A 13,268-nucleotide genomic window follows, 5' to 3' on the forward strand; every position below is an offset into this window, starting at 1 on the left:
GGGCCATTTCCTTCTCCAAAAAACTATTTATGGATGCTGAAATTTGAATTTCCTATGATTTTCATATTACATGAAATAGGTATTACTTAAAAAAATTTTTTCCTAACCATTGAAAAATGTAAAAACTGGTCTTAGCTTATGGGCTGAACAAAAACAGGCAACAGGTTGGATCTGCTCACTCCTTTTACAATGTCTGGGATGGATCTGGAGTCAGGAGCCCTGGTCAGATGGCAGGTGAGGCAAGGAAACTCAGTCTCCTCACCTGTGAAATGGGTACATGTGGCCCTGGTGGCTTCCCAGTGGGGATCTGGCCCATGTAGTGGTCAGGCCCTATTCTTGGTCAATATTAGGCAGTTCATGGAGTGGCTTGAGGGGTTCTGCCTGGAGACAGGCTGACCTGAGGTCCAGCCCAACTCAGCCACTTTCAGCTGGGTAATGCTCTATAAGTTCCGTTTGCCCGGAGCCTTGGTTTCTGGCCGCAGTTCTCTTAGGAACTTGGGGGAGGGGGCCCTCCGGGATGGCTCAGTCCCCACACAGTGCCAGGTACCCGGCACATGCTGGATGAAACTTGGCAGGATGCTGCCCTGGCCCGCTCTGCAGTCCCATGGGTTGCAGGCAGCAGAGCAGCAAGATGCCCCGGGGAACTGGCACGCTTCCCTCAAGACCTCATGAACCAGGCAGTCAGTCCCACAGTCCCCTCCTCGCTCCTTGTCTCCTGCCCACTCTCCAGCCCCTTCAACCTGCATCTTCCAGGCTCTCTCGCAGGTGGCAGTGGGTGAGCTGGGACTGGAGGAGGAGGGTGCCCCTGGGTCAGGGAGGGGAGGGAGCCAGCTGCAGGGTCTACGCACCCGTGTAGACCAGCTCGGCGAATTTCAAGCCCAGGCCTTGCTTGATTTTGCGCACTTCCCGGTCCATGGTGAAGGCCTCGATATCTAAATGAGCGTGGTAAAGGATCGTCCCCGCTGGGGTCTCGTAGATACCTAGCCATTTTTCCAGGCAGGGGGAAGAGAAGAAAAAAAGAGAGAAACGCATGAAACCCAAACTGTCAGCCAATGACAAAAAAAAATAATAATAATAATGACTTGTCTGACAGGAGACAAGCCGGTCGGACCCATTCACTCCCAGCTTGCTGCAAAATGCATCTGCCATTATGTTCACGCTGGGGCCACGACAGTCCACTCTGCGGCTTGCGGAGAAAATGTCTAGATGCCCCCCTTTGCAGAGGCCCTCAGATGCTGGAAAATGACAGGGTTTCAGAGCCGATCCCCCCTCCTCCCCAACTCATGCCCACCGGCCTGCAGCTGAAAACCTGTAATTAAACCGATTCTGCTGGAGCCCAGGGCCCTGAACGTCCCTTCCTGCCTTCCCCTAGGGAGCCAGGGGAGGGGACGGCTGTTCACACACATGCACACGCGTGGACACGTGTGCACACACATGCCAGTTTCGGCTGGCGGCTCCCCTGCAGCCTCATCTCTGCTGAGAAATCCTCACCACCTTGGTCAGCTCGGGGCTGACCTCACTGTACCGAGGGGGAATCTGAGCCACCCGGGGGGAGGGATGTAGCTGAAGTGGAGCTGGGAGCGGTCCCTGAGTGGTGTCGTCTGCTGCCCTGTGGACCAGCAGGTGATGAGATCAGACCCGGAAGGTCACGGGAAGAGTCTTGATCAGTGCTCTCCCCATCATCTCTGGCCCAAATCCTGCATTTGCTAAACAACCTGCTTGGACCACACTGCCTCCAAGTGACAAGGGGGCGCCTGGCCCCGGGAGGGAGATCTGATGAGTGGGCACCATCCTAGGTTTGGGGACACTGAGGCACCAAGAGGCAGAATTGGCACCGGCAATCCTGGCAGTGTAGCCCCATGAGTCAAGTTCGGGTGAGCACCTTGGATCAAACCTGCCTTGTGTCTGCTATCCTGATGAAGTGGTCATAACCCTCCCCGATGAACACCACCCCCAAAAGTCCCTTTCGTCCCACGTTAAAGGGACAGATTTTTGGTTTTCCTCAAAATTTACATGGTCATCTTTCCACAGAAGGGATTCATACGCCCAAGTTCATGGCAGCATTGTGCACAAGAGCCAAAAGGTGGAAGCAATCAGAATGCCCAACAATAGAAGGATGGATAAACAGAGAGAGATATTTCCATAGTGAAATATTCAGCCTTAAAAGGAAGTCCTGATACACGCGAGGACAGGATGCGCAGTGAACTCAACCGGAGACAAATCACCAAGAGACAGATACTGCGTCATCCTGCTCACGTGAGGTTCCTAAGAGTCCAGCTCATAGAAACCAAGTAGAATGCTGGGTGCCAGGGGCTGGGGAGGGGGAGAGGGGAGTTGGTGTTTAATGGAGCCTCGCTTGGAGAAGACGAAAGCGTTCTGGAGATGCAGGCTGGTGCTTACACAACACGCACGGTGTCCTTGACGCCACTGAGCAGGACACTCAAAGAGTTGAAACGGTAAGCTGTATGTTTTGTCTTTGTTGTTGTTCAGTTGCTAAGTCATATCCAACTCTTCGCAAACCCGTGGACTGCAGCCTGCTGGACTTCCTGTCCTTCACCATCTCCTAGAGTTCGCTCAAATTCATGTTCATTGAGTCGGTGATGCTATCTAACCATCTCATCCTTTGCTGCCCCCTTCTTTTGCCTTCAGTCTTTCGAAGCATCAGGATTTTTTCCAATGTTTTGTATGTTTTACCACAATTTAAAAATGCTTAAAAAAAAAAAAACAAAACCAGAATGGAGGAGACTGTTTAAACTCTGAAGTCTATAGGGGACATGAACAAGGTTGTGTCTGATGTAAGTAGCCAGAAATTTTCTCCTCTGAGAACTTCTCTAGTCTTTAATCTAAGTCTGGGAATCCACAGAAATGTCAGGGTCCTTAAGGATGGCCTGTATTTTCCTAATTCAGCTGCAAACCCAGCATTCAAACAGCCTTAGGCAGAAGCTCAACATATACAATCAAAGATGAGGTCCAGCTGTGGGGAGCAGAGGTCCCCCTGCAAACCCTGGACTCCACAAGCAGTCCTTAAAAATCCTGATTTGGCCCAATGCACCCATTTCGCAGATGGGGAGACTGAAGCCTGCCTCTGAGTTTTCCATCTCTGCTCTTGGTTGCCTCTTAGGGCCTTTTGCAAAGTGCTCACCAAGCATGAAGGGGACACCCAAGTCTGAGCTGTTGTGGCCAAGGAAGAGTGTTCCCAAGGCTCTGAGGTGCTCCAGAGTGGAAAAGAGCCTCTCTATAGGGAAGTGAGTCTCTTATCTGCAAACCCGCCACATCCTGGGGTTCGGGGACATGCGCAGAGAGGCAAGGTGTTGCTAGGACACACCGGTCCTGTTCCACTTTTGTGCCCGGAGCTCTTGGGCCACTTCTGCTGCCCTGAATCAGCTGTGGGGGTAAACACAACTGTTTCCCCAGTAGGAAAACACCAGTATCCCCCAGTTCACGCAGCAGGCCCAAGTCCTTGACTCCCCGGGGAGTGCCTTGGGCCCCCTCGACCCCTCATCATGACTCTCATAAACAGTTCACACCGGCTCTGTCATCCACGTCCACAGACTGCCTCAGAGACTCAACCCCGAAGGAGCTTAGAGGGGCTGACGAGGTGGGAGACAGGTGGGTGGCTGAAAAAACGACAGCGTGAGGCCAGGGACACTGGACTCAGGACGCCTGTGAAAAGTGGACGAGAATTCAGCGCAGGCGTTGGGGCTGGCGCCTTCTGGGGACAGTCGCTCAGGCGCTCAGTCGTGTCTGACTCTTGACGGCCCCATGGACTGCAGCACGCCAGGCTCCTCTGTCCATGGGATTCTCCAGGCAAGAATACTGGAGTGGGTTGCCGTTTCCTTCTTGGGGGAGGGGGGTCTTCCCAGCCCAGGGATTGAACCCGCATCTCCTGCATTGGCAGGCAAGTTCTTTACCACTGAGTCACCTGGGAAGCCCCTGTCCCCCAGCACCACCCTCAAACTGCCCCATTAGAGCTGTCCCCAGTAAAAGAATGGAGAGTGTCTAGTGGACTGTCACCCATCGCTGAGCCCTCAGGACCAGCCACACGACCGTCAGCCCTCCGAGGGTGCTGTGGGAGGAGTCGTAGGCAAGAAGAGAAGCCGCAGCCACGAAACACACCAGCACAATTAATATTCCCGTTCCTTGCCTTAGAAGGTGTTAAAGTTAATTGTGACTGATCAAAAACTTGTTTTCAGGTTGCTGCTGTCGTGTGTGTGTGTGTGTGTGTGTGTGCATCTTAAAGCTTTCCTTCTCCTCTCCACAGGGGTAGGGGGTACAGATGATTTCTGTGTATTTTTTCTGGGGAAAAAATGACTTAAAAAAAAAAAACAACCTAGTGACAGAATCCTGATGCTTGAAGATTTGGGGCTTTTGACAGTCGGCATACAAACCACTGTGCAAAAAGAAGGAGGAAATGACAGCTGAGTCTCGGTGTCGCTGGGGAAGAGACAACAGATATCTTCCGAGTGACACGCACAGCGGATTCAAGTGTCTATTTTCATCTCCCCGTGTTTACAGGAAAAAGACAGAGATGTCAGCAGTTCTCCGCGGAGCGGCTTCAATCACACCATAATTACTGCCGAGGAGCGGGTGGGGAAGAAGGGCGAGGAGCTGAGGGGCGGCCGGGGTGGGGGGAGAGTGGACCGAGGAGGAAGAGGTGGGAACCAAAACAGCTGCGGCCGCTTAAATTTTTCTCATCTGTTTTCCTGAGGCTGCCAGGTTAGCCCAGAAATTGAGCAATTTGGCAGAATTGAGTGGGATCGGCCAACTCGGCCGGGGGGTTGGGTGGGGGGGGGTGGGAGGGCAGAGGTGAAGGTTAAGACACCTGGACCACCGCCTCTGGTCCTTTGGGTAAGCAGTGTCCAGAGGAAGGGATTTGGAAAGGCCGGGGGAGGGGAGCTGGGCTGGAGCCCAAGAGCTCCCCGCTTAGATCCCATGGCCAAGGAGAGAGGCAGTTGCCATGGTGATGGGGAGGCAGGTCCTGGTGGGTTGCTGGACTTCCTCTATGCTCCCAGTGCCCCACGGGCCCCACCCTGGGAATCAGGGTGGGCCTCTGGCGCTGGCCACTCCGGGCTCTGGGAATGTGAACACCTTTGCCTCACAGGTCTCCCTCCAATCTGGAATATTCTGAGTGGAGACTCTGGGAGGTCTGGAGAGGCGGGCGGCAACTCTTAAGTCTGTCTTCACCAGAAAGTGATAGAGTAAGGAGGAAGTGAGAGAGGAGGGGAGGATGCGAGAGAGGTGGGAAGGAGGGAGGAAGATGGAAGAGAGTGGAAGGGAGGAGTGGAGGGGAGAACAGAGGGCAGGTGAGGAGGCGAGGGCGGAGGGAGTCACCGAGGGAAGCGGCAGAGGCGAGACCCGCGGGGCAGGGCTGGGGGGAGAAGGTGAGGGAAGGACCAGCGCCAGCTCCTTCTCGGCTTCCCTCCTGCCTGCCTCGCCCCCCTTCTCCTCCCCACTGATTTCATTTACTTCACTTAATTAGCCCCCCTCCAGAGTTAAAAAGATAATGTGATAATGACGATGTGAACAGCCACAATACAGCGAAAGCTACTCCATCTTCGGCTTCCCCAGCCCCCGGCCTGCTGACCCCATGGCCCCAAGTGCCGCTAACCTGGCCACCCCGGACCTGGCACGTTAGCACTGCCAACTTCCTACCCACCCAGCCTCCCCCACCCCGGCAAAAAAAAAAAAAAGCCCTTAACCAATTTCAACTCTAAGCTTTATAAAATCAATACAAATGACATTTTCCCCCCTTGTACACCAACGTACGAACAATAGCACCTTCCTGCTCTGCCCTCCATATGATTGACAATTAACAGCTTTTCCCCTGACCGTAGACCTAATAAAAATCTCTTGGGCAAACCCACGACATTCTCGTCTATTATCCCTTTCTTTCTCATAGTGACTTATTGGGAGTGGAGAAATAAAAAACAAGACCTCCCCCTAAAATGAAGAAGCAACTTTCTTTTCTCACTTCCCAAGTCAGAAAATAGGCAAGGCAGAACTTCAGAGAGAGAGAAGGTGAGATCCTCTAGCGTGCCCACCTTTGCCAGTAGGAGTTGCAGAGACGGAAAGCAACTTGCCTGAGGATACACAGCAAGCAACTCTCAGGCTAAATGCTATGCTTTTAGGGAAAGCCCCTCAACGGTGCCCACGCGGTGCTTGGGCAGAGTGAGGCCTATGCTCCAGGAATCTTCTCCTCAGGTGGATGGTAAGGAGCCAAGGGAGCTGGAACTGAGCGCTAACCTCATGGCTCCAGTCTTCAAAGGTGATGACACCCCCAGTTCTGGGGAACAGGGAGGAAGCCTACCTCCAGGCAAGGCACCCACTATAGGTCAACACAGAGGTGTTCGATCTGCCCAACAACCCATTTCACAGATGAAGCCTCTCTGAAGAGGCTACGTTCCTTTCCGAAGGGTGATGGAGTCAAGGCAGGCAGTCGAGTCTGGAGCCCGAGTCTGGCCCCTGACACCTCTGCCAGGCCTCCAGGAGGCCGGCCAGCCTCACACCTAATCCACCACCCAACTGGCCACTTGGGGCTGCTCCTGCCACTCATACTGGAAGGCTCCCGCTCCTTTCTATCCCACCTTCTTCTACCAGGTAAAGTCTTTTCTCCTGCCACCTCTTTCAGGATGTCTTCCCAGAACAGTCCAGTCCACTCGGGTGCCATTTCACAGAGTGATCTCAGGCTGTCTATCCTCTGTCAGCACTGTTGGTCGATATCCACAATCAGTGATGCCTGCCTTGGACAGAGAACGGACATGATCGTGGTGCAGACTGGACAGTTCCCAGAGGGCAAAGGCCGCCTTGACCCTTTCAGCATCCCTATGGGACTGCTGCATTCAAGCAGCTCTTCCGCTGGGCCAGTTCCTGCTAATACACATGGGCTAGAACCTGGATCGGAGAAGGTAATGGCACCCCACTCCAGTACTCTTGCCTGGAAAATCCCACGGACAGTGGAGCCTGGTAGGCTGCAGTTCATGGGGTCGCTAAGAGTCAGACATGACTGAGCGACTTCACTTTCATTTTTCATTTTCATGCATTGGAGAAGGAAATGGCAACCCACTGGAGGGACGGCGGAGCCTGGAGGGCTGCTGTCTATGGGGTCACACAGAGTAGGACACGACTGAAGAGACTTAGCAGCAGCAGCAGCAGAACCCAGATCTGCCCCACTGCAGAGTTCAAGCCCTCAGCCCTCCACCCCATGCCTCTCTGGGACTTGACATTAGTCCTGATCCTACCACCAACATGCCTGTGATTTTGAGCCTTGGTTTCCCCGCCTGTAAAGCAAGGGTGCTGGGCTCTGGCTCAACGAGGTCCCTCCGGGGTCTGCCTCAGATAATTTGCGTTGTGCTGCCTCCCAAGGGCAAAGTGAGACAAAGGGACGTTTAATCAGATGTTGGTATAGGTAAGACACAAAGGTAAGAGAGGGTACAAGGGAGCAGCTAATTAGTAATATTGTTCTCCACAAGGTCTTCTCAAGACTTTCAATTAGGTTGTTTTTCACAATAATAGTCCTGTCGAGGAGGGAAAAAACACACACACAGGAGGCAAAGCCGCTTTGCTTCCTTCTTCCCCTTTTGAGATAAATTCAAACAGGTCAGAGCCAGAATGATCCAACTCTTGTCCCAACGCCTGCCACACTGCACCTGGAGAAACTGAGCTACCAAGTCCAAGGTCATCAGCCAGGAGCCGTGAGCCTGAACGCCACGTGAGAGCCCTGGCATCCTGCCTCGAGGACCAATGCCCTGACCTGAAATCTGCCACGAGTTCTCTTTGGATTTTAGAGTCTCAGTGAAAAACATCCCGAGGGACAAAGGGCCATGACCTTGGCCTGGTTTTCTTTAGTTGTGTCATCTTTTTAAATTGACCTTAGCAAAGCGAGCTGAACACCTGCTCACACAAGGGACCTTAATCCCACTACCGGTACTCTCAACGGCTGGCTTGCCCCTCCCTCATGGAAGTCAGAAGCACGCAGCATTGCTTCATCACGCGGGACATGAGATCTCCTCGAACGGGATGGGGGTTGGGTGCAGTCGAGATGACCCAGTGAGGGACTGAGAGGGAACCATGGGCTCTGACCTGCTTGGGGACCAGCCTCACCTCCTTCCAGGCCCAGCCAGAGGTGGATGGATATGGGCTGGGCAGCCACTCAGCACCAAGGCAGAGTCCCACCCCAGCATCATGCAAAAAGTCCAGTCCTAAAGGAAATCAACTCTGAATATACATTGGAAGGACTGATGCTAAAGCTGAAGCTCCAATACTTTGGCCACCTGATGTGAAGAATCTACCCACTGGAAAAGACCTTGATGCTGGGAAAAACTGAAGGCAGGAGGAGAAGGCGGCGACAGAGGATGAGATGGTTGGATGGCATGATCAACTCAATGGACATGAGTTTGAGCAAGCTTTGGGAGATGGTGAAGGACGGAGAAACCTGGTGTGCTGCAGTCCGTGGGGTTGCAAAGAGCCAGACACAACTGAGCGACTGAACAACGAGCATGTCATGAGACAGGCCCTCAGGCCCCGGCCGGCTCATAGTGCCCACCCCTGGCAAGATTCCCACCCTGCCAGGCCAGCTGGCCTCCTCAATGTCGCCTTAATGACCACGAAATCGGCCCTACGTGGCCTGCTTCTAAGCCTGGCTGACCCGCCGCCCAGCGCACTGGAGTGCCTGACCTCTGGGCCCTGGGCCCGCCTCCTCTCTCCTCTCACCTCTCCCTGCTCCGGGGACAGCTCTTCTCCTGATGCCATCAGATATCAGTGGTCAGAGGTCCCTCATCCCCACTTCACAGAAGGGAAACTGTCTGGCAGGGTGAAAGAACTTACCCAAAGTCAGCCTGGGAGTAGCGATGCTGGAACGTGATGGGGGGTGTCAGGGGCCTCTGGGAGCCAAGCCATGCCCCCAAGGGTGGCGAGCAGACTTACCCCGAGACTTCATCCCGATGAAGCGGTTTTCCACGATGTCGATGCGGCCCACGCCGTGCTTGCCACTGTGGGAAGAACCATCTGGTCACTGGGGGCAATGTGCAGGGCATCAGGATTCAAGACTCAGAGGACATCTGAGCCGGGTGAACTTGTCCAACCACCCATTGTACAGGTGGGGCAACTGAGGCCCAAGGAGGGAAGGGATTGCCTGGGACACACGGTGAGTTCAGTGTGCAACTTCCGTTACCTCCACCTGGGCCTGGCGTGGTATCCAGCCTTCTCCACTGCTCAGCTGTCCTTCTAGCCTGGCCTCACACCCAGCTGAGACCTGAGGAGGCTCAACTGGACCATCCCCGGGGGCAGAAGATGCTCTGGGGTTGTTCCTTTCTAAGGCCCAGGGCCCCCGGGACTCTCGTACAGAACCAAAGGGCCCTACGCCTATGGGGCTGGTGCCAGGGCTGACTGCAGGACACAGGCCTGTCCTCCTCGGCTGCTAAGGCTCAGGCCGGGGCCACCAGCCACAGCGGTCCAGGCGGGGACTGGCCGGTGGGTTCCCAGCAGGCACTCACGCGACTTCATTCAGGTACAGGAAAAGCTCCAAGGCTGTGCTGTGAGTGGTGCCATCCCCGACGTTGGTCACCTTCACGGGGACCCCTAGGGCGGGAGGAGAGGGCAGGGGGCCCATGGTTGGAGCTCAGCAGAGGAGTCTGTGGCTGCCACCCCGCCCTCCCGCTCCGCCCGCAACGCCTTAAATGGAGGTGACAGATATGGACTCCAAATGACTCCTTGAGAAGCCCAGTGCAGGTTGAGGCCTGCTGGGGAGGAGAAGGGGCGAGAAAGCCCCCCAGAATGAAAGGGAAAATGCAATAAAAACGCGCTCCCCCACCCTTCCCATTCTCTCTGCCCCTTTTGCATTTAGGGGCTGTGAAATTGGAACCAGGCCCTGAACTAATTGAATTTCACGCTCCGCCATTGTCTTACGACGGAGGACCTTCTGTCCCACCAGTTACCGGGGGGCCAGCCTGGCCGAAGTGCGGCTGAACTCACACACACACACACACACACACACACACACACGGCCCCCTGCCGCGTCTGTCAGGCGGACCCCTACGCCCCGACCCTGCACCCTAGATTGGGGCGAGATGCCTGTTCCAGCCGGCGAGCTGTTGGAGGCGCCAGTGAATTCTGAGAAGTCGGGTCTGGGGCGGCAGGAGGAAGGTGACCACTCGGGAGGGAAGTCAAAGGGGGTGGCGGGATGGGGGGGTGGTGGGTGGGTTCAGGGTTGACTTTGAATAGCAAGGGGCACTTTCTCGAGCGGTGTGAAATGAGCAATAAATGTATTAGCGGCCTAACAAGAGAGCTGTAACAGTGACAAAGAAAAGCTGTTCAAAGTTGGCGGCTAATCTCCCACCCATCTGCCCAGCTCATTATCATGGAGCCAGCGATTGGATGCCAATCAGGCCTCAATAGCGGCTTTCGAGTCTTTATTAGCTGGGCGCCGCTTGGAGGGGCTTCGCTCAGGGGCTGTCAGCCTGGCCATTCTTAACCCCCATTTCCAGGGGTTTTATAACTTGGTTGTAAATTGCTATTAAATGTAAGTCTGCCCAATAATGAACCTTAAGCCCCTCTGCCCACCGCCCCGCCCCCACCCGCCTCTCCCCTCTCCCTTTCTCTCCCTCCGGGCCCTATTGTCGTCCTTGCGGGGCCTTGGATGAGGCCTGCCCCCAGAGACGAGCAGACATTGTTGCTGCCGCCAACGGAGAAAGCCTCTTAGCCTTTAAAATAGTTAATAATTAGATTAAAACTTCAAATAAATTAACTAGAGAGTGAATGGGGAGTCGTCGGGGAGGGTTCCTCTGTCTACATTTTTTTTTTTCTAGACAGTCCCCAAATCATTAAAATGGATCACGTTTCTTCTCGGGCTCGGTCCTTGGGGCTGGCCTATCTATTCCTGGAGGAAAAGGGGGCCAGAGCTGGTGTCCAGAGTGCAGGACAGTCTGCGGCCTCCCACTCACCTCCCACCCTCAACCACTCTCCCCGGCTCCAAGGGATCTCCGGGGGGTAGGGGGTGGGGTGTGGCCTGGGTGCACCCCTCATCTTCTCAGAGATGATGCTCAGAGGCCTCACATCCACACGGCCCTGGGTCACAGAGGGTGGGCATAAGACTTACTCAGTGCTCCAGCTGTCCTTAAGGGCCTTAGACTTTAAGGGCCTTTTGGTCCCCAGGAGGCATGACACTCAAGTGTCTGAACTGATGGCAGAGGTGGGGCCAGAGCGATGAAAACGCCCATTGGCGCAGCCGGGCCCTTGAGAAAGGCCAGGAGGCCGATGATTAAAGTACCACCATGCTCAGCAGCTACAAGCATCATTTCTGTGGCCCATTTTACAGGTGAACGAGCCTGAGACCCAAGGTCACACTAGCAGCGGGGAGCTGGGATCTGTCTCTGAGTCCCTTTCCTTCGGCTCCCTCCCTGCCTGTGGCTGGAAGGACCAGCCTCCCTGCCTGGAGTTGGGATGCCTTCACGCCCCCTTCTTGGCTCCTCCAGCTCCTGCCCAGTGCCACCTCCTCCAGGAAGTCTCTCCAATTTCTGCAGCCTCCTGGAAAAGTCCTCTCCTTGGACATCCTGAGCCCTCACCCTGAAGCAGGTCCTGCTCCTTCCATTACCCAGCATGTCTTGCCTTCCCCTCTGTCTTCCAAGGCAAGGTGGGGGTGGGAAGGGTGTCCCTAATGCCAGGCTCAAGGCCGGGCACTCGGGCCAAGCCAGCAAACGCTTCATATTGGTTGCAGAGAAGATGAGGAGGAAATCAGAACATAAGCCAAGTGTGGCAGCAGCTTTGAACCCAGGGTGGGGAGGTAGGAAGATGCACCAGGCAGCTAACTTAGGAGTAGCTGTGGGGTCAGAGGGGGCCCTCAAGGTTGGCTCTCCTACTGGGTGAGCAGCTCCTTGGTGAGCACTCCTGCGCCAGATACACCCCATCCAGCTGTCACTCTGTACCGTGAAAACATGAGGCAGCGAGTGTTCTTTTATTCCCAGTTTACAGGTGAGAAGACTGAGGCCCAGGAAAGTGGAGTGACTTCCCCAGGATGCTTCCTCCAGACCTGGTGCCCACTGACCAGGGGACAGCTGCTGGGGTGCTTTCCTCCCAAATCTGAAGACTTCCATGGATTATGCCATCCGGGGAGTGGGTAGCTGGGAAGACCCCATCTGAACCCTGGCTTCCGCGAAACACAGGAGGAATACAGAGGGCTCATGCCCAGAGGGCTCCCAGGCAAGGAGGGGCAAGGAGCCAGGGCCCCAAAAGTCCACCCCATGGAGTCCTGACTGGGCAGGCACCTACCTTTCTTGAACTCGATCTCAAGGGTGTCCGGGCTGTTGGGGGCTTTGGCCGGGTCCTGGGTCTTTGTGTAGAGGCCTGGAGGCGCTTGGTTCTGACAAGACAGAAAGAGGTTGGAGGACAGTGTGTCCCAGCCGAGCTGTGCCAGGTCAGTCTCCTGCAGCCCTCTCCAGAGCCAGGGTCCTGCTGGCACTTGCCGTCGGCTGGCCAGTCCAGCCAGCAGGCCGGCCTCCCAGCCCCCCTACCTGGAGCCAGCCCCACTTGCCAGGGGCCTGGAAAACAAAAGGCTCGAGAAATCAGACAATTTTTCCCCTCAACTTGATCTCATCTTTTTCTTCGACGCCCCCACAGCTGGAGGTGGAATAGCAGGAGGAGCCAGTCAGGCAGGAAAAGCGTGACTTTGGGGGAGTGAGGAGCTACGTGGGCTTCTCAGGAGCGGGCGTGGGCACACCCGCGCTGTCTCTTGGCCGGGAATTGGGGTTTATTCTGCACTGACCGCAAAGCTAATGACTGTGCCTGACCCCAGCAGGTGCTCCGGCAAGGAGAGCCGTCCCTGGGGTCCCCGAGGTTAATACACACAGGGAGAAAAGAGAAGAGCGAAGCAAAAACCCATTTGAAAACACATCAACCTTTATGTATATTTTTTTCTTGGGCGTGTTGGAAATTGGGCCTCTTTCTCAACTCGATGCGGTGGTGGAGGGGCGGCTGGCTGCCTGGAACTCCCCAGGCCCCTCCCCCCCAACCGCCTACCCCCACAGGCTGCGGCTTGGACCCTTGCCACGATGAGGCCAGGGGGGCTCTTGGGCCTGACTGCTCAAGTCCGTCCCGTGGGCATCCCAGAGCCCAGCTGTTGTCCACCTGCTGACATCCTGGGAAGTGCAGTCCCTTCAATCCCTGGCTGTCAAAACCCTGCAAGCATTCCCATGTCACTTCGCATCTGCAGTTTCCTTTGTGTTTTCTGCAGCCCTGGTGGGTGAGGTCAAGAATTGTTCCCCCACCTACAGAGGAAG

The 13,268-nt window shown here is 55.2% G+C and overlaps 1 protein-coding gene across 1 annotated transcript in view; it reads right to left on the reverse strand.

Moving 5' to 3' along the window:
• ASS1 (argininosuccinate synthase 1) overlaps positions 1-13,268 on the reverse strand; it is a 51,326-nt gene that overhangs the window by 10,290 nt on the left and 27,768 nt on the right. Inside the window, exons 9-12 of the mRNA XM_069582166.1 lie at positions 12,262-12,352; positions 9,492-9,576; positions 8,923-8,987; positions 849-980 (exon numbers count right to left, since the gene is read on the reverse strand). Of these exons, the coding sequence (XP_069438267.1) occupies positions 849-980; positions 8,923-8,987; positions 9,492-9,576; positions 12,262-12,352 (373 nt within the window). The remainder of the gene's footprint in view (positions 1-848; positions 981-8,922; positions 8,988-9,491; positions 9,577-12,261; positions 12,353-13,268) is intronic.

This window comes from Ovis canadensis, chromosome 3, assembly GCF_042477335.2.
Source record: "Ovis canadensis isolate MfBH-ARS-UI-01 breed Bighorn chromosome 3, ARS-UI_OviCan_v2, whole genome shotgun sequence".
In the NCBI taxonomy this organism is placed as follows: domain Eukaryota; kingdom Metazoa; phylum Chordata; class Mammalia; order Artiodactyla; family Bovidae; genus Ovis; species Ovis canadensis.